This window comes from Schistocerca americana, chromosome 2 (assembly GCF_021461395.2).
Source record: "Schistocerca americana isolate TAMUIC-IGC-003095 chromosome 2, iqSchAmer2.1, whole genome shotgun sequence".
Classification (NCBI taxonomy): domain Eukaryota; kingdom Metazoa; phylum Arthropoda; class Insecta; order Orthoptera; family Acrididae; genus Schistocerca; species Schistocerca americana.
The window spans coordinates 624,009,553-624,031,270 of record NC_060120.1 but is presented as its reverse complement, the minus strand read 5'-3'; the positions used below and the strand labels follow the sequence as shown (position 1 = coordinate 624,031,270).

General features: G+C 39.6%; 1 protein-coding gene across 3 annotated transcripts in view; it reads left to right on the top strand.

Moving 5' to 3' along the window:
• LOC124596376 (putative ATP-dependent RNA helicase TDRD12) overlaps positions 1–21,718 on the top strand; it is a 470,123-nt gene that overhangs the window by 331,769 nt on the left and 116,636 nt on the right. For all 3 annotated transcript variants that reach the window (XM_047135490.1, XM_047135489.1, XM_047135491.1), the window contains 3 exons: positions 4,415–4,522; positions 13,888–14,026; positions 21,369–21,497. In XM_047135490.1, the coding sequence (XP_046991446.1) occupies positions 4,415–4,522; positions 13,888–14,026; positions 21,369–21,497 (376 nt within the window). The remainder of the gene's footprint in view (positions 1–4,414; positions 4,523–13,887; positions 14,027–21,368; positions 21,498–21,718) is intronic.

The following is a 21,718-nucleotide window of genomic DNA, read 5'->3' as shown; positions in this document are numbered from 1 at the left end:
TACAACTGCCAAGTCTAAACTGTGAGCAGTGCAGTGAACATAACGTGCTTTTCGTTGTATATCCAAAACTAACTTTTTTAGCCCTTTGAACTTACCTCTCATATTCGAGGCAAAGTCGCAGCACTGTCCTCTTAACTTATCCATTGACAAATCAAGACGAACAAAAACTTTTAAAATACTAAACAGAGTTTGTGATTCAGTGTTGGGGGTCTCATATAAGCCAATACAGTCTTCATTGATGATTAAGGAGTCATCAACAGTACGTGTACAAAATGACACTTGTTCATGAATCGAAGAATCACTTGTTTCATCAACCATAATAGAAAAAAGTTCAGTCTTTTTGATTGAAGCCAATACCTTTCTCAACACAGACTTTCCTAGTAGATCAATGATCTTGTTTTGAATATCATGGGAACTGTTCATTCATTTGGGAGGCCACACTTCAGTTAGTGATAGAATTTAGTTTCAGAACACCTTTATGCATAAACGTGTTTTCATGAAGACGGAATTTTTCCAAAGCCTTTTTCCTGTTAGGGAACCCTACAGAAGTAAATGCATCTTCTCTCTCTCTCTCTCTCTCTCTCTCTCTTTTTAATTAAGAAAATTGTAATAGTTTTTTGGCATCTGCTTCTTTGCAGGTTTTGCAAAAGCTTTTTCAGTAGATGCTTCGTATTCTAGCCATGTATATTTGATCAACCAAGACTTCGGAAATGATCTTCCCTTACCGTATTGTCTAGGTTTTGGCTGTGAACGGTTCTCGCCTGGAGATGACGAAGCAATTGACAACACAGTAATTGTTGGAGGTTGATTTGCAGTATCATCAACTTCCAATCGCGCCTTTTTGGTAACAATTTTATCCATTGCAAACTTAATTCACAATACACTAAGAGACTAAAATAAACGAATAAAATATAGTCATATAAAATAGTCCACTGGACACTAAAGTTGGAACACTAAACACGTTTGCAGCATGCACTGAACAAAGCTATCCACACTGAATGACTGCGACAGCAGGTTGGGCTTTATATAACCGCAGCACTGTAATGTCTTGAAGCATCTAGGTGACACGAGGCGGAGGTTTCCAGGTGCTTCTGCTCCAGTTCTTTTGATGTCACCATGGCCGCAGTGCTGGCCAGCCAGCGCCAGACTTTACCTGAAGGATCATGCACTGGGAAAAATTCTAAGTGTGCCCGCAGTACCGTAACACTATCGTGATTCACACTTGTTAACCTGCTTACTGCCATAATAATTATTTGTTTTAACTCATTACTGAATGTATTTTAAAAGGCAGCTATCGTCAAACAAGGAAAATTCCATCATAATTTTGTGATTTTACAAGGGGGCTCGGGCCCCCTCAAGCCCCATGGAGTTGGTGCCTGTGCTGCTGCCACTGCTGGAAGCATCACTGGAAAGCCTCTTTTGCCATTGTGTGCTGCTGCTCTGTTGAATTCTGCGTAATGTCTCCCTATTCTGAAATATGGTCCCTTTCAGAGTCTTTTTCAGTTTAGGAAAAAGCCAGAAGTCACTTGGTGCCAAGTCAGGGAAGCAGGGAGGCTGACAAACCTCAGCCATGTTGTGTTTGATCGAAAAGCTATGAACTGAGAACAATGAGCAGATGCATTATCGTGGTGAAGGTGCCCACTGCCTACTGACCACCCGTCCAGCCATTTGCACCTTACTGCTTCGCAAAGATGAGGCAGAACCTCTTGGTAGTACTCTGTATTGACACTAATGCTTTATGAGCCGTACTTCTGATGGGCCACACCATTGGAGTCAAAAAAGATGGTCAGCACAGCACAACTTTGACATTTCTGCAGATTTGCTTTGCTTTTTTAACTCTTGGAAATGATGGATGCTTTCATTTTGATAAATGGAATCCTGTTTCTGATCAATAACAACCTCATTCACAGATGTTTGAGAGCCTGCCTTTCTTCGTTGATGCTCAGCCATCTTTGAAGTGGCTGTACCACTCCTTTATTTGTGTGGTACCCATTGCTTCATTCCCAAATACTTGTCGAATCATGTGAATTGTTTAAATGTGAGAATTGCCAATTCTAAAACAAAATTTGATCCAGTAACATTGTTCCAATTTTTCAGTCATTTTGCCCACAACACAAAATCTGACAACTATCACTTACAAATGTTCTCTAGTCAATAAGTAGCCAGCAACCACTTGTTTCCATAGTCACGAAAAAAATCATGCATCTGCGCTACGTATCCCTACAAACACAGAGCGCCCTGATACCATTGTTAGTTTCAACAATAAAAAATAAGGTCAGAACAGCCCACGTATTTACTCTGTCAGCTCCCATTGTGTGACTGAAGTTTTTGTTTTTTGAAATTATTACCAGTATCTGTTGGAAGTCAGAAACACCTCCTTTTCACAGTGGCATAATATGTTATGTGCAAATAGTTTTCATGAAATAATCCCAAAAAGTCTGATGCAAGATCACTGTTCAGCTTACTTCTTGACACTTTCTTTAAAAATAGTTGGAAAACAACCAACATAAAGCAGGCAAAGTATGATGGCAAAATGTCTTGATTGAGATAACTAGTTTCATCTAAATGATAACACTATATTAGCAATTATTAATTAAACATTCTTAAAACATTTTAATAACTTTCATTTTATAAGATTTGGTTTCTGGTTTATTCTGCTCTGATCAAACAAAATCATTTTATATGCATACAAGAATGTCCTGTTAAATTTTTACTGTAGCCCTTTATAGTGATTTTGTTTTGCATGTTTTTAGCATTCCCCACTCTTGTTTTCTATGTTGTCCTGGCTAAATCACCATACTACAAACATGATTTTCATGCGAACAGAACTAGCACTGCACTGGGGCACCACAATTTTTATTTTGCTGCAGTGAATCTTCCATAAAGTTGGTCTTGAACACAATTCAAAATTATTAAATAGATTATATATAAAAACAAAGATGAGGTGACTTACCGAACAGAAGCGCTGGCAGGTCGATAGACACACAAACAAACACAAACATACACACAAAATTCAAGCTTTCGCAACAAACTGTTGCCTCATCAGGAAAGAGGGAAGGAGAGGGGAAGAGGAAGGAAGTGGGTTTTAAAGGAGAGGGTAAGGAGTCATTCCAATCCCGGGAGCGGAAAGACTTACCTTAGGGGGAAAAAAGGACAGGTATACACTTGCACACACGCACATATCCATCCACACATACAGACACAAGCAGACATATTTAAAGACTTTAGTCTTTAAATATGTCTGCTTGTGTCTGTATGTGTGGATGGATATGTGCGTGTGTGCAAGTGTATACCTGTCCTTTTTTCCCCCTAAGGTAAGTCTTTCCGCTCCCGGGATTGGAATGACTCCTTACCCTCTCCTTTAAAACCCACTTCCTTCCTCTTCCCCTCTCCTTCCCTCTTTCCTGATGAGGCAACAGTTTGTTGCGAAAGCTTGAATTTTGTGTGTATGTTTGTGTTTGTTTGTGTGTCTATCGACCTGCCAACGCTTTTGTTCGGTAAGTCACCTCATCTTTGTTTTTATATATAATTTTTCCCACGTGGAATGTTTCCTTCCATTATATTATTAAATAGATTACTTGATTAAAAAAATATTTCATCATTAGGACATCAGAGGCTGCCATTACTAAAGAAAGTGCCTCAGCTGAAGATGGCACTTACTGGCAATGTAGCAGCAGAGTGAGGGAGGTTCTCAGTTTGACAGTTACAAATGTGTAACACTTCCGATGGTATTTTCAACCATTTTGGAGTGTATCGGTACACATTTTTGTTGTATTTTGCTGTTAATAATAAACACACATCCTATAAAGTTTTGTTTCGTTATTCATATCTCGCTCTCACCTCAGAAAGCAAATGAAACCATATAATTGCAGCCGTAATCGAAATGACGACTACTGTAGTAGTGTGCACATAAGGTGGGTCACGGGGCAAAATGCAGTGACAGAAAGTGTAATAAGTTATGCTCCAAGCAGTAACATCACTTTTCAAGGTCCCTCTATAACATGTGTTTCAATATGTGCACAGAACATTTGTCATTGATTTTCATGTTAGTTTATTATGAAAGTCTTATCAGTGTACTGTCCATTAAGAGTGGCAAATGCAATAATAAGTATTACTTTAAGAAGTGATGGTGATGGTTATCAAAGGAAATACAGTGGCCAAATGTTCTGCTTACCCCACTGTTATTTTACTAGGTTTGGCAACACAAAGACAGGAGCACACTGATGACACCACAAAGTCTGCCTCTATCCATAATGCATCTTGCACCCATCTTTTTTCTTGTGCAACAGAAGTTATAGCCATGAGTATCTGCTAAGGGGAGCTTGATTAACTGCCAGAAAATAAACATAGATAGATCTCAGCATCTCTTTGGTAGACCATTCATTTTGTACATATTTTATCTTGTGTCTTACAGTTATCAAAAACTGGAGAAGGAACTGCAGAATGGCGCTGAAATCAAAGCAGGAACACCTAATCTTAGCATAGGAGATTACTGCATTGGGCGATATCCACCGGAAGACATGTGAGTTTCTCCTTAACAATGTGTACTGTAACAGCAGAAATATAAATATTTCATTGATTCTTGTGCTGTCTGTCTGTCTCTCTCTCTCTCTCTCTCTCTCTCTCTCTCTCTCTCCTGGCATTTATCTCACCATATGGGGTGTGCTGTCTTCATGATTTGACAAATTTATTTTGTTTTAACTTTGTGGCCAAATGCTCTTCCTGTCACCAATTTTTTACTGTTTGTGCAACTAGTAAATATTTTCTTGTCACCACACAAGTTTTCTTTTACTTGTATAAAACATTGATAGTAGTCTGAAAATGACACGAGACACAATAATGTGATTTCATAGTTATCATAATGATGGTATTTTTTATTGAATGTACACATTTAGAGGTGTGTGTGAAATATTTGATGTCTTAGTCATTTATTTTATGGAATTTTGTGTGAGTTCAGTGACAGTTGTCCAAAGCAATTTAAGAAAACTATGGAACAGTTAAATCTAGGTAGCAACATGTGGATTTAATTTGCAATTCTCCTGATTATGAGTCAATGGATTAATTAATCACTCACCATGCTTGACACAGTAAATGATGTACTGGTATTTCAGTGCAGAAGGACCTTGACCAGCCTGACTGGCAGGCATGCTCAGGGCTATGTCAGTGCTGTATTATCAGATATGCCAGATTGTCAACGTCATTGTTTAAAAATGGATATAAGCAAAATTTTACTTTATTTTAAAGAGATCCACTTCAATTGTACTTATTATTTATTCAGACCACGGCTTACCTGCTTCTTTCTTTCTTCCTTCCTTCCTTCCTTTCTTTCTGCCCCCCTCCCCCTCTCCCCCCCCCCCCTCCCCCCCTCACACTCCTCTATATATGGTGAGTAGCAGTCTGTCCTTTCATAATTATTCCATCCTGGATTTTGCATTGTTTCATTTTGTACAGAAATTTTTACAAAGGAGAGGAGAGAAGAAATACAATGCAACGCATCTGTAAAAACCAGAAGACCAGACTACTGAAACAAGCCAACTCATTTATTATATTTGGTAACACATAACATGAGGTTGGGCCAGTCAGTGCAAGGGCTCCAGATCACTACATATTGGTGAAACTAGAAAAAAGAAAGGAGAGGGCCACATGATCAAACAGACCTAAAAATGTAACATCCGGATGGGTAGGACGAAGAAAAAGAAACCGAAAATGAACATAGTGCTCACACTGGCTGACATCCGCCAGCCACACAGTATGAATGCCAACCATGACTGAGTACATGTAGGATGAGAAATGCACAAAAAAGTGTCCTCAGGCTCTGTTAAGAGACCCAAATGAACAAGAATGGATATCTGTCGTACAGATGCGGAGCACCCGAGGAGGAGGGACATACGATTACAATTAAACTGAAAATTACCGCGCAAGAGATAGTGGACAAACAGCTGATTGGTTCCTTACTTACTGCTCCTTTTTAAAAGTTTTAAATCACACATTAATATGGAGATTTGTAACTTGCTTCAGGCAATGGAATACATTTGCAAGTACATAGAAAAGGTAATGACCAGGTGATATGTATTATGCAGCAGTGTGCTACACTAATACTGAAACAAGAGATGAAGTGTAGTTGTCTATTGTGGTCAATATGTGAGCAGAAACGAAGTGGCATGGATGATATTGGGTTTACCATGTCACGAGAAGCACCTGATAGTGATTCATCTTAAGGTGCACCTTCCCTATGGTGTGCGTGTGTATTTCACAGAGTCCAATTTACGCGATCGGGTAGCTACACCACCCATTACCATTGTGACTGCATTTTTCCATCTGTGTCAGTTGGATGACTTTGCCCAAATTTTGCTGTACTTGGAAGTACCAAAATATAACATACGGAATGCATCATGGAAAGAATGAAAGCATCATGTGCAAAATGCCCCTTTAAAAGGCATTAGATGTACTGGGCAGAATTACACAGTGCAATATTGACCCATGTACGGGACACCCATCAGTTCTCAGATCCTCAAATAGATGATGGACAGAAAAAAGCCACATACCAGCAAGCATGTGGGACATTGGGACTTTTGGAAGATGATGGCCATTGGGACACTTATGATGGAGGACACTGATTGAGCCAGTCATCAGCCATGTTGAGAGAGTTCTTCACTATCATTTTGAGCATGTGGACTTTTGAACCCTATGACACTTTGGAACAAATAAAAAACCACATTACTCGAAGAGATTACATACTGGTATCAAGGGGCAGCACATGCCAGCAGTGACATGTATCTTAACAAAGGACTCAAACTTATTGAGACGAAGTTTTCTCAATGATGGCAAAAAGGGCTATCTGGTTTCGGCATGTCCACCCCACAACGAGTGGGTGAGTTGACAACTGACTCACTTATTACACTGCAACTTTGGGGGCTCAAGTTACCCAAACTTGGCCCCAGCTGTCACCAAAGCAAAGTCACATTTTTATTACAATTTTGATTCACATGGTGAATGGAGAAGCGGGTTTTTGTTTAAGTGTTCAAGCCATTAGAGAGTGGAATGGTAGAGAAATAGTCTGAAGGTGGTTCAATAAACCCTCTGCCAGGCACTTAAGTCTGAACTGCAGAGTGGTGATGTAGATGCAGATGCCAAAAATATTTTCTGAATTTCAAACAATGGAAAGTTTAGGTTGGAATTTGAACAATTATGGGAAGGCTAGAAATCGACAGGAAGTGCAAAATGGCTAAGCAGGGATGGCTAGAGGACAAATGTAAGGATGTAGAGACTTATCTCACTAGGGGTTAGATGGATATTGCCTACAGGAAAATTAAACAAGACCTTTGGAGAAAAGAGAACCACTTGTATGAATATCAAGAGCTCAGATGGAAACCCAGTTCTAAGCAAAGAAGGGAAAGCAGAAAGGTGGAAGGAGTGTATAGAGGGTCTATACAAGAGCGATGCACTTGAGGACAATATTATGGAAATGGAAGATGATGTAGATGAAGATGAAATGGGAGATACGATATTGCATGAAGAGTTTGATAGAGCACTGAAAGACCTGAGTCGAAACAAGGCCCGGGAGTAGACAACATTCCATGAGAACTACTGACGGCCTTGGGAGAGCCAGTCCTGACAAAACTCTACCATCTGGTGAGTAAGATGTATGAAACAGGCGAAATACCCTTCGACTTCAAGAAGAATATAATAATTCCAATCCCAAAGAAAACAAGTGCTGACAGATGTGAAAATTATCAAACAATCAGTTTAATAAGTCACGGATGCAAAATACTAACGCGAATTCTGTACCAACGAATGGAAAAACTGGTGGAAGCCGACCTTGGGGAAGATCAGTTTGGATTCTGTAGAAATATTAGAACACGTGAGGCAATACTGACCCTACTACTTATCTTAGAAGAAAGATTAAGGAAAGGCAAACCTACGTTTCTAGCATTTGTAGACTTAGAGAAAGCTTTTGACAATGTTGACTGGAATACTCTCTTTCAAATTCTGAATTGCCAGGGGTAAAATACAGGGAGCGAAAGGCTATTTACAGTTTGTACAGAAACCAGATGGCAGTTATAAGAGTTGAGGGACATGAAAGGGAAGCAGTGGTTGGGAAGTCAGTCAGACAGGGTTGTAGCCTCTCCCCAATGTTATTCAATCTGTATATTGAGCAAGCAGTGAAGGAAACAAAAGAAAAATTCGGAGTAGGTATTAAAATCCGTGGAGAAGAAAAAAAAAACTTTGAGGTTTGCCAATGACATTGTAATTCTGTCAGAGACAGCAAAGGACTTGGAAGAGCAGTTGAACGGAATGGACAGTGTCTTGAAAGGAGGATATAAGATGAACATCAACAAAAGCAAAACGAGGATAATGGAATGTAGTCAAATTAAGTCGGGTGATGCTGAGGGATTTAGATTAGGAAATGAGACACTTAAAGTAGTAAAGGAGTTTTGCTATTTGGGGAGAAAAATAACTGCTGATGGTTGAAGTAGAGAGGATATAAAATGTAGACTGGCAATGGCAAGGAAAGCGTTTCTGAAGAAGAGAAATTTGTTAACATTGAGTATAGATTTTAGTGTCAGGAAGTCGTTTCTGAAAGTATTTGTATGGAGTGTAGCCATGTATGGAAAAGAAACATGGACGATAACTAGTTTGGACAAGAAGAGAATAGAAGCTTTCGAAATGTGATGCTACAGAAGAATGCTGAAGATTAGATGGGTAGATCACATGACTAATGAGGAGGTATTGAATAGGATTGGGGAGAAGAGAAGTTTGTGGCACAACTTGACTAGAAGAAGGGATCGGTTGGTAGGACATGTTCTGAGGCATCGAGGGATCACGAATTTGGTATTGGAGGGCAGCGTGCAGGGTAAAAATTGTAGAGAGAGACCAAGAGATGAATACCCTAAACAGATACAGAAGGATGTTGGTTGCAGTAGGTACTGGGAGATGATGAAGCTTGTACAGGATAGAGTAGCTTGGATAGCTGCATCAAACCAGTCTCAGGACTGAAGACCACAACAACAACAAGATTCCTGTTCACTATAAAAATGACACATGGAGTTGTAGACAGATATAACAAAAAGATTGTTACGTTACACATTAAGCTTTCAGCAGAACCTTCATCAGAAAACAGAAACACACATGCATTCATGCAAGCAAGCACACCTGACACACACTTGAACGCTGTCTCTTGTTCCTCAGGGCAGACTGAAACTGAAATTCATCAAGTGGTTGCAACAGTCCATATTGGAGAGGGGAAGGGGAAAAGGCAGTAGGATGTGTGTGGGGGAAGAACAGACAGTGGTGTTTGGCTGAGTGTGCAGGTGCTAGAGGTGTCAGACAAGGCTACCAGGTGCAGCATTGGGTGGCTGTGGGGCAGAGGAAGGGAGGGAATAAAAGGGAGTGGTAAAGAGAGGAGGGAAAAGATTATGGCTCCATGCAGAGAGCACTGCACAGTGAGGGTGAGGGGACATGAGTGGGGAGGGGGTGATAGGACAGAGGTGGTGGAAACTATCGGGTGGAGGGTGGTAATGACAGTATGTTGCCATAGGTTGAGGGTGGAATAATTTCAGGAGTGGAGAATTAGTTGAAAGGATAACTAACATCTGCTTAGTTCAGAAAAGCTGATAGTGGAGGGGAGGATCCAGATGGTCCAGGTTGTGAAGCAGCCATTGAAGTCATTATGCTCTGCTGCATGTTGTGCAACAAGATGGTCCACTTTGCTCTTGGCCACAGTTTGGCTTCTTGATATTTATATCAACGTTGGTAGCTGAGTGGTCAGCATGATGGAATGTCATACCTAATGGCCTGGTTTCGAATCCCGGCTGGGTCGGAGATTTTCACTGCTCAGGGATTGGGGTTGTGTTGTTCTTACCACCATCATTTCATCCCAATTGACATGCAAGTCGCCGAAGTGGCGTCAACTCAAAAGACGTCACCAGGCGAACGGTCTATCCGACAGGAGGCCCTAGCCATACAACATTTCATATCAACGTAAAAGGCTGTGCAGTGATTGCAGCTGCTACACGATATGGCTGCTTTCACAGGTGGCCTCTAATGGAGTAGAATAATCTTGTGACAAGGACGAATAGGAAGTGCTGGGCAGGTTGATTGAGCAGGTCTTGCACCTTGGTCTTACACGGGGATATGATCCCTATGGCATGGGGTTGGGATTGGAAATGGCATAGTGATGGACTAGGATGTTGTGGAGGTTGGATGGGTGATAGAACACTACTTTCGGAGAGTGGAAATGATCCTGGGTAGGATGTCCCTCATTTTGGGGCATGGTGACAGATAATCAAAGCCCTGATGAAGAATGGGTTCTAATTGTTCCAGTCCAGGATGGTATTGGGTGATGAAGGGGGCACTCCTGTGTAGGTGGTTCTTGGGGGTAGTGGGAAGATTGGGGGTATGTAGGGATATGGTGTGGAAAATCTGTTTGTGAACTAGGACTGGGGCATAGCACCTGCCTTTGTGTCTGTGCAAGGGAGGCCTTGTTACTGCAGATATTCCATCCGCAGGTGGCTAGGCTGTATGGAAGGGATTTTTTGATGTGGAAGGGATGAGAATTGTCAAAATGCAGGTACTGTTGGATCTGGATCCTCCCCTCCACAACCAGCGTTTCTGGACTGCGCAGATGGCAGTTAAGCCGGCCATAGTGGCCGAGCGATTCTACGCGCTTCAGTCCGCAACCACGCAACTGCTACGGTTGCAGGTTTGAGTATTACCTTGGGCATGGGTGTGTGTGATGTCCTTAGGTTATGTAGGTTTAAGAAGTTCTAAGTTCTAGGGGGGACCGATGACCTCAGATGTTAAGTTCCATAGTGCTCAGAGCCATTTTGCAAATGGCAGTTACCCTTACAACACATTCTCTGCTCCTGATGTCATCCTGGCCTCAGTCTACGGTAACCTGCCGTCCTCACACCCTCCATTCAACAGTTTCCACCCACTCTGTCCTGTCACCTCCTCCCAACCCACATCCCTTCACCCCCATACTACAGTGCTCTCTGCCAATGCATCCATTGATCTTTTCCTTTTCTCTGCTCCTCTCCTTTCCACTCCCTTTCTTTTTCTCTCCCTCCCTCCCCTACAGCCTCTGACACTGCACCAGGCAGCCTTGCCTGCCACCTCTGGTTGCAGCACATTTCGCGAGGCAGTACTTTTCTAGGTGTGTGTAGCCTTGGTCTGTTCCTCTTTCGACTACTATCATCAGATATTTTAAGGCACATGAAATTCAAAGTCTCTTACTGCAGTGAATCAATGAGGACTGGCTGACACAATGTTCTACACAGGGCAAATGTTTTACACAGGCCAGTGAAGCGGAAGTGGCAACATGGTGGGAACCGACAGTGCTAGGCACTGCTTGGTGTATTGATGGGAGGAGTACTCCAGCCCACTACCTGTCAAGTGTCTACTAGTTTAAGTTGGGCTATAAATATATTCAACACCTGATTTTCTTCACGATTACATAATTGGAACGTGTACACTTTAACCTTACAAAGTTTAGGCTTTAGAAAGTGCTCTATCAAACTTGTGTAGTTAGAGACGGATGTAACCACTTTTCTGCATGTGATAAACAATGTGATCATTTAATGTATGTAATTCATGATTAGCTGCAGCTGTTAGCCATTTTGAAGTTGGCACACATTTAATGTAATGAAATGTCTTGTGAGCATGATATTCATCACATTTTTATCACTGTTTATGCCAGACACAAGTGACAAAGCACTTATATCTTTGTTATCAAGTCAGGTCTACTGGCATTTGTGTGGTGCTTACACTAATATTTGAACTGAAGCATGTTTGCATCACATAGGCATAGGATTACGATAGGCTTGCCTACTAGTCTCATATACAACAGAGGACGATATTGTGCAGCCAAGGTAGAGCAATGATTATATCATTCTCAACATATGGCACCTGTGGAAACTGGAATCAGTAACATGTGACAGGGTACCCAGAAGAAACTGAACTAGTTTTTTTGGTGGGCAGAGTTTTTGTAGTACCGCATTTTGCCACTAGGAGCACATAGAGTGAACATAGTCAGTAAGCTGAGTACTCTCATTGAAGGAGATCAGGACTAGTTTCGGCAGAATTTATATTGACAACTGTTTTGTGTGATTATCATTTTTGCAATGGCTGATTATCATGAACAGCAAGTGGTGGTGAAAATCTTCTTTTGGCTCAGAAAAAGTGGAACAGAAACTCCTGAAATGTTAAAAACAGCATACAAGGGTGATGCTATGGGGAAAATTCAAATGTTTGAGTGGTTTCCCAATTTCAGACATGGTGAAACGTCAGTTGATGAAAAACCTTGTTCTGATTGTCCATCCTCAGCCTGAACACATGAAAATGTTGAAAACGTTTGTGCAATCCTTAATAAAGATTACTGACGGGCTAGATGGGCTATAGAAGAAATTGTGGAGTTGTCAGGAGTGACTTGGAGTTCGGTGCAGTGAATTGTGACAGAAGGTTTGGGAATGAAAATGGTGGCTGCCAGATTTGTGCCATGACTGCTGAATGAAAACAAGATTGTGTGGAATCATGCTGTGCTTTGAAAAGAAACATCCTGAAATGATACAAACTTTCTTTCAAAAATTACCGCAGGTGACGAAGCTTGGTGCTACAGTTACAATCCTGAATCAAAGCAACAGTCAAGCCAGTGGAAGATTTCAAATTTACCTTGCCTGAAGAAAGCTTGTCAGGCGAAATCAAACATTAAAACAAGGCTTTTTTTTTTTTTTTTTTTTTAATGTGACAGGTGTTGACCATTCAGAGTGTGTGCCAGTGTCAGGCTTGCTATTTGGAAGTTCTGAAAAGATTGTGCAACCTGTGCAGCATAATCAGCCTGATTTGTGGCTGTCAGGTGACTTGTTTTTCCACCGTGACATTGCCCCTGCTTTCACAGCCCCCCCCCCCCCCCTGTTTTACCTAGAATGAAAAGTGACATGAAAGAAAAGCATTTTGCTGATGTTGCTGAGAAGAAGAAGAAAATAATGGAAGCACTGTCAAGTAACACAAAACATGAATTTAGACATTGTTTTGAGAAACGGAGTAAAAGATTAGACAAGTGTATTAGTGGAAGTGGAGAATACTTTGAAGGAGATGAAGGTTTGTGCTTCAAATGTGAATAAATAAGTAAAAAAAAATAGTTTGGTTTCTTTTTGGTACTCCTTGTATATGTGGCAGTATAGTATGCATTAATTGGTTGATTGTTTGTGTGGGTGTTACATAAGACCGGAGCAAGAACATTCTGTAATATTCATTATTTCTCCTAAGAATTTCAGTTTATGAATAAAAGCTTCAGTAACAGATGTAAGGCAGAAAAACAAATGGGTGAAATATCTCTCTCTCTCTCTCTCTCTCTCTCTCTCTCTCACACACACACACACACACACACACACACACACACACACACCATACGTTAGTGCATTTAAGCAAGTAATTTCAGTACGTGGAGGAATGTCTGAAGTATTGCAAAGACCTAGAGCTGGTGATGTAAAGTGTCAGTTTCTATTTTTCGTGTGCTTTCCAGTTCTGCTGTTCCTTCCTGCTGCCTCAATTTTACTATCGTTTTATCAGCTGCATTAGTCTGGTATTGTCTCTGGCTTTTACATAGCCTCAATCTGCATATTTTTGGGTGATCTGTTCGTTCATAAATTTCCTGGTTTTTATAAAAGAAATTGTAAATTTTTTGCAGTTTCTACTGTAACAAATCATTTTGTTGGATGCACAATGCCGTATAGTTGCATTAATTCCAGCTTGTAATTTACTATGGCTCTGCTGGTTGTGGAAGATAGTTGACTAGTACCTAGATTTATTATTTTTCTTTCCTTAAGCAGGAGAAATGTTTTCTCCTCGCAAGTGACATTTTTGTTGAATTTTTATTTTTTTTCTTAGGTGGTACAGGGCTAAAGTCCTTAAAATTGTTGAAGGAAAATATGAATTATTCTTCGTTGATTGTGGAGATCGTGCGACAGTCAACCAGGAAGATGTTGCACCCATAAGCAAGACATGGATTGATCGACTTCCATTCCAGGTATGCACTGTTGGTTTGAAGGTCACATAGTTTGCTAGATACTTATGTGATTGGGTCTGGCCATTTGTAACAGCACTTTTACATTAAAGTGACAATCTATAATAACTTTACATTGAAACAATAATTTCAAAAGGAAAACTCACTTGAGAAAACTGTAAAATTATGTGACAGAATTGTTGGCCAGTTTAATATCCCTGCTGATGGCTGACATTGATAACTGCTCATATTCACTACAGGTCAAATATGTTGATCACCACCATGGACATGAGTGGCATGTCACATGGGCTGAGCAGCTCACAGCTACGGGGCTGGGCAGTAAGCCATGACTCAGTCTAGTACAGTCCATTGCCTGAGACACTGTCAACCACACTGTTCTGTTAACTGGATTTCAAACCTGCATTATACTTACACTTTCTCACTCTCATTATTGGCTTTCATTCAGTTGCCATTGATTACAGATTATGCGTTTGTGTCAGGAGTGGACAGAAAAGCCGGTGATTACTTTCCGGAGGGGAAATACATACTACTGCTGATAGACAAATATAAAAGTACACAACACTGTCATAGCTTTCAGAATTATTAGTTCTTTCCTCTGGGATGAGAAAGGGATAGGTTGAGGAAGGTTAAAAGGAGGACAGGTTATTCAAACTCCAGGATGAGAAATATCCACCTGTTGCTCTCTCTCATCCTGCAGTCTGAGTGACCTGCCCATATTTCTAGCCTCCCCCAACCAATCCCCTGCTCATCCCAGAGGAAAGAACTAATAGTTCTGAAAGCTATGATGGCGTCAAATAATTTTACATTTGTGTGTCAGCGGTCCTAAAAATTTCACCTCCTGTGGTTAATACTGCCCATTAAACAACCAGTATGAAAACAGTGAGTACTTGTAATGTAAATTTTGCTACCACTCTCAATATGAATTTTATTAACCATAGCAGAGTACACAAAACCGGAATGGTAGAGTTAATAAAGCAAAGACCAGTCCAGCTGGTTTGGCAATGTGACTATCACAGGCCAACCATTGAGATAAGCAATCTCCGAGTCCGATATGAAAGGAGTTCAGAGACTACCAGGTGACTGAGTGTAATACCTTTAGTGGCTTAAATATTTAACCACGTGGTAAAATCCCATCAGTGTGCTTTTGCACCGCACGTATCTCATACAGAAAAATTACCATTGTTAAAGTCAGGAATTCATATCACTCTTGTTTTTAATTACAATACCATGTTAGCTAAGATCAAGAGCAAGTTATGTTTTCCATCCAGTCTCCTAAGAAGCATAACATCTGAGTTTTACCATGTATTATCTCCTTTTGTTTCAAAACTAAATGACATTCAAAGGTATATTGTTCTCAGCTTGTCACTTTTTATGTCGTTGTTGTTGTTGTGGTCTTCAGTCCTGAGACTGGTTTGATGCAGCTCTCCATGCTACTCTATCCTGTGCAAGCTTCCTCATCTCCCAGTACTTACTGCAACCTACATCCTTCTGAATCTGCTTAGTGTATTCATCTCTTGGTCTCCCTCTACGGTTTTTACCCTCCACACTGCCCTGCAATACTAAATTGGTGATCCCTTGATGCCTCAGAACGTGTCCTACCAACCGATCCCTTCTTCTGGTCAAGTTGTGCCACAAACTTCTCTTCTCCCCAATCCTATTCAATACTTCCTCATTAGTTACGTGATCTACCCATCTAATCTTCAGCATTCTTCTGTAGCACCACATTTTGAAAGCTTCTATTCTCTTCTTGTCCAAACTATTTATCGTCCATGTTTCACTTCCATACATGGCTACACTCCATACAAGTACTTTCAGAAATGACTTCCTGACTCTTAAACCCATACTCGATGTTAACAAATTTCTCTTCTTCAGAAACGCTTTCCTTGCCATTGCCAGTCTACATTTCATATCCTCTCTAATTCGACCATCATCAGTTATTTTGCTCCCCAAATAGCAAAACTCCTTTACTACTTTAAGTGTCTCATTTCCTAATCTAATTCCCTCAGCATCACCCGACTTAATTCAACTACATTCCAATATCCTCGTTTTGCTTTTGTTGATGTTCATCTTATATCCTCCTTTCAAGACGCTATCCATTTCGTTCAACTGCTCTTCCAAGTTATAACTGCCATCTGGTTTCTGTACAAATTGTAAATAGCCTTTCGCTCTCTGCAATTTACCCCTGCCACCTTCAGAATTTGAAACAGTATATTCCAGTCAACATTGTCAAAAGCTTTCTCTAAGTCTACAAATGCTAGAAACGTAGGTTTGCCTTTCCTTGATCTTTCTTCTAAGATAAGTCGTAAGGTCAGTATTGCCTCACGTGTTCCAGTATTTCTACGGAATCCAAACTGATCTTCCCCGAGGTCGGCTTCTACTAGTTTTTCCATTCGTCTGTAAAGAATTCGTGTTAGTATTTTGCAACTGTGGCTTATTAAACTGACTGTACGGTAATTTTCACATCTGTCAACACCTGCTTTCTTTGGGATTGGAATTATTATATTCTTCTTGAAGTCTGAGGGTATTTCGCCTGCTACATACATCTTGCTCACCAGATGGTAGAGTTTTGTCAGGACTGGCTCTCCCAAGGCCGTCAGTAGTTCCAATGGAATGTTGTCTACTCCCGGGGACTTGTTTCGACTCAGGTCTTTCAGTGCTCTGTCAAACTCTCCATGCAGTATCGTATCTCCCATTTCATCTTCATCTACATCCTCTTCCATTTCGATAATATTGTCCTCAAGTACATCGCCCGTGTATAGACCCTCTATATACTCCTTCCACCTTTCTGCTTTCCCTTTGCTTAGAACTGGCTTTCCATCTGACTACTACTGTGGTAGGTGTGGGCTTCATATCTATCTTGGCCACAATAATGTGTTTTCACTATGCTGTTTGTAGTAGCTTACCCGCATTCCTCTTGATGTTCATACAAGTGGTTCTCTTATCTCCAAAGGTCTCTTTAATTTTCCTGTAGGCAGTATCTATCATACCCCTAGTGAGATAAGCCTCTACATCCTTACATTTGTCCTCTAGCCATCCCTGCTTAGCCATTTTGCACTTCCTGTTGATCTCATTTTTGAGACGTTTGTATTCCTTTTTGCCTGCTTCATTTACTGCATTTTTATATTTTCTCCTTTCATCAATTAAATTCAATATTTCTTCTGTTACCCAAGGATTTCTACTAGCCCTCATCTTTTTACCTACTTGATCCTCTGCTGCCTTCACTACTTCATCCCTCAAAGCTACCCATTCTTCTTCTACTGTATTTTTTTCCCCCATTCCTGTCAATTGTTCCGTTATGCTCTCCCTGAAACTCTGTACAACCTCTGGTTCTTTCAGTTTATCCAGGTCCCATCTCCTTAAGTTCCCACCTTTTTGCAGTTTCTTCAGTTTTAATCTACAGGTCATAACCAATAGATTGTGGTCAGAGTCCACATCTGCCCCTGGAAATGTCTTACAATTTAAAACCTGGTTCCTAAATCTCTGTCTTACCATTATATAATCTATCTGATACCTTTTAGTATCTCCAGGGTTCTTCCATGTATAAAACCTTCTTTCATGATTCGTAAACCAAGTGTTAGCTATGATTAAGTTATGCTCTGTGCAAAGTTCTACCAGACGGCTTCCTCTTTCATTTCTCTCCCCCAATCCATATTCACCCACTACGTTTCCTTCTCTCCCTTTATCTACTCTCGAATTCCAGTCACCCATGACTATTAAATTTTCATCACCCTTCACTATCTGAATAATTTCTTTTATCTCATCATACATTTCTTCAATTTCTTCGTCATCTGCAGAGCTAGTTGGCATATAAACTTGTACTACTGTGGTAGGTGTGGGCTTCATATCTATCTTGGCCACAATAATGTGTTTTCACTATGCTGTTTGTAGTAGCTTACCCGCATTCCTGTTTTCCTATTCATTATTAAACCTACTCCTGCATTACCCCTATTTGATTTTGTGTTTATAACCCTGTAGTCACCTGACCAGAAGTCTTGTTCCTCCTGCCACCGAACTTCACTAATTCCCACTATATCTAACTTTAACCTACCCATTTCCCTTTTTACATTTTCTAACCTACGTGCCCGATTAAGTGATCTGACATTCCACGCTCCGATCCGTAGAATGCCAGTTATCTTTCTCCTTCTCTTTCTTTATGTCGTTACTGCAACTATTTACACCACTGCAGTTGAGTTGGATCACTTGCCAGGCCAGTGCTGTCGAAGTTAAATGCATCAGTAAAGCTGTTGTTCCATATTATCTCTGAGTCAATGTTTGCATAACGCACAGTATAAAACTTATTCTCATTGTTGTACTTGACTGTACTCGATACAGCTTCAGTCCCATGTGAAACGAAATCCAATGAAGTTTCAGCAAATGCGGAAGAATATGTTGATGTTGTGTAATGTTTACATCAGGTTTATTCTTATGATGAACGGAGTATATGTAGCAGTACCATCTGGAGGCTGGCCAACAAATTCTCATCTAACATCAGTGTGTCTGTCAAACATACAAGACAAACAACATTATCTTTGAAATAATATGTGTTTGCTTCTTAATTGTTTTGTTATTATGATCTTGCTTTCTAACATTTTGCAACCAATAAATAAGTCAAATGTAGTGGAAGCCTATTGATTTCTTGCCATCTTTGACTTTTTGTGTGACAAATGCACTGCTCTTATATTGAAGTAGCATCTCACTTGACCTCATGATGATCTATGCACCCCATTCCAGATCTTCTCACATCAAAAAATTAGAGGTGATCCCCGAGAATTGAATGTAGGGTATTTTGCAAGTTGAGACTAACTATTAAAATAAGACTCACTTTGAATATATTGGAATAGAATATTATGTATTACAACTGATTTGTAGGTTGACCTTGTTGTTGGAGGGTCCACATAATTAACTGGCATTGTCATACGCAGAAGTGTAGGCAAAATATCCACATACTATAATTATGTTTTGTACTGCAGTGTGTGGTAGAGAGCATAAACTGTAACTGTGGGTTGATAAAGATATTTATATTAGTAAGCCATAGACAACAGCAATGTTCACACCTCATTTATTGTGAAAATGTTCTCAGTGTGACTGTGAAATATACTTTTCGGGATAAAAGTGTACTAATTCTTTAGTGTAATACTCATCTGAATCAGTGCCCTCTGCTAACTTTTTTATTTCTTCTTTTTAATTTATTTTTATTATTTATGATTAGACTTCACCCATGATTTCTGGAAGGCTTGCAAAATACTTGGGTGCAAACCAATATCTCAGTCAAAACATCTTAAAGAAAGAAAGAAAGAGGAAACAGGTGGAAGTCAGAGTGCACTTAAATCTGGTGAACAGGGTGAACTTTCTGCAATTGATGTTCTCATCCTTCAGTTTTCTACTTGGCAAAACTCCTTAATGATGGGCAAGTACATCCGTATCCAGACCTGTTCTTAATGTGTTTTTTCATCCATATGGCCCAGAAGACTTGCCCATTATTATTCTACTCTAACAGTAACAACAACAACTACTACTACTACTACTATTACAACAACAACAACAACACAACAGGCTTATTTGCATCATTGCAAACATTGCCTATAACATTTCTAGTAGATGTAATTGACTTAGCCTTTCGTGTCTGGAGCACCAGCTTCCTCCAACTGCATTATTTGCTGTGACTGATAATCATGCCTGAAATTCATGAGCTGACAACCGAGTACTCCTTGCTTGTCTGCAAACAGTTGAAAGCTCCTGGATTTTAAATAACTTAACAGGGCTGGAAACACAAGAGAATTTTTTCTGTGCATATTGCTGCAAAACACGGTTAAGTATTTCCATTAAATGTTGAAGTTTATCCCCAGTCTAGACAAAAGAGACTTTTCTAAAATTGCCATGTTAAAAAAGTTTTTTTCCCTGAATTAATTCTCCAGCATATTCATTATTAGTTGAAGTTATAAAACAGTTGCTATACAGAACACAGATAATAGGTGTGGTAATTTGCCAAGTAACTGCTTTGACTGTTGTCTAAATACATTTAGACCTTATGCGTTTCCTTTTTGTCAGTATTCAACAAATGTGCTAACCACCTAGCATATCAAAAGATGAAAGTAACATATAGTATTAAAGTGCACAGTCACACATGATACACCAGTTATGAGAGAACGGCAATTTATGTGAGCAGGGCTTGGTAGGGAATGCTGTTTTGAAGGTCATATGCCAACAGCACACTTCATATTTACAACAATGATTAAGTACCTTTATATCTGTCTAGTAACAGGCATATTGGGCTAGAACCAATGGATTAATTTTAATAACAAAACACCTACAGCAGTGTACATACTACCAGTTATAGTAAAATAATAAAACACACAGTAATATTGGACAATAATATAAATTCTTGAGTGGAGCAGTATATGAAATAAGAGAAAGGCAACCACTCATCTGTAGCAGGTGGATGTGCAGAGGACAGAAACATTTAACAGAAAACAGCATTCACACTAGCTTTTGAGCAGTTGCTCTTTTTCTATCAAAAGTACACATGTTAAAAACACACACACACACACACACACGGGTGCGATTATGGCTAGAAAAAGTGTGAATGCTCAAAAGCTAGCACAAATACTTTTTCCTGTTAATGTCCTCCACACATCGACCTGCTATTGGAGAGTAGTTGCCTTCCCTTATTTTACATAGTTAATATCTTGTACATGTTAAACCCACACAGCCTTAGCATTGAGGCAGCTTCATAATCATCTGTACTGTGTCGTCGTCTGTCTTGTCATTATGATACTGCTTGTGAGCAGTAAGGCACCATGAAAATGAGAGCTCAATATATCAGGCATTTTTTCTAAAGATGAAGATACAGGCTTTGCAAAAGGAACTGGTTTAAGTGATAAAGGAAAAATTTCAGTAACTATCCAAGAATTCAAAATGTCTTTCTGACTTTGTAGGCCAGTTACCAGAAATGTTTCAAAACTCTGCTGCAGGTAAGTGATATATGAAGCTCAATCTTCCTAAACTCATGAAATGATGCAAGTACTGAATATGTTGTTTATAATATTTTCCAAATATGTCCATTTTCTTGTAATTTATTATTTACTATTATTGCTCATGACATGGAAGATGTAAATTTAACAAATTTAAATCATATATATCATGTAATTAATTATAATTGAATTTTTTGTTATTATATAGGTATGGATTCGTATACTTTGTTGCCAGTTCCCTGATTTATTTGCTTTTATTATATTGATCACATTCTTTGAATTGTACAATATATAAATAATTGTTTTTAATTTGTTGTTGGTGCATATTACAGGCTATATAATTGTTTTTAATTTGTTGTTGGTGTATATTACAGGCTGTAGAATGTGAACTGGCTGGTGTGCTCCAAATCTCAGAAAGCAACTGGGGAACTGCAACTACTGATACATTTTATGATATGATGTACTTGGATGACAGTGGTTTACTAAGATATGTTCATGCAAAGGTCAGGCTTGCCCTCAATTACATTATCATTACTATCATTTTTATGATTGATATTCTTACTGTAACTTTTAATTGAAAGGCAGCTTTGGATTAAATATATCATTATTTGTATATGAATATTATATTTTTATTTGTATATCAATCTAGCTATTCACAAGCATAATCCATTGTATTAAAATTCTTTTGTGTGTGTGTGACCCTGCCATTGTCAAATAAAACTAC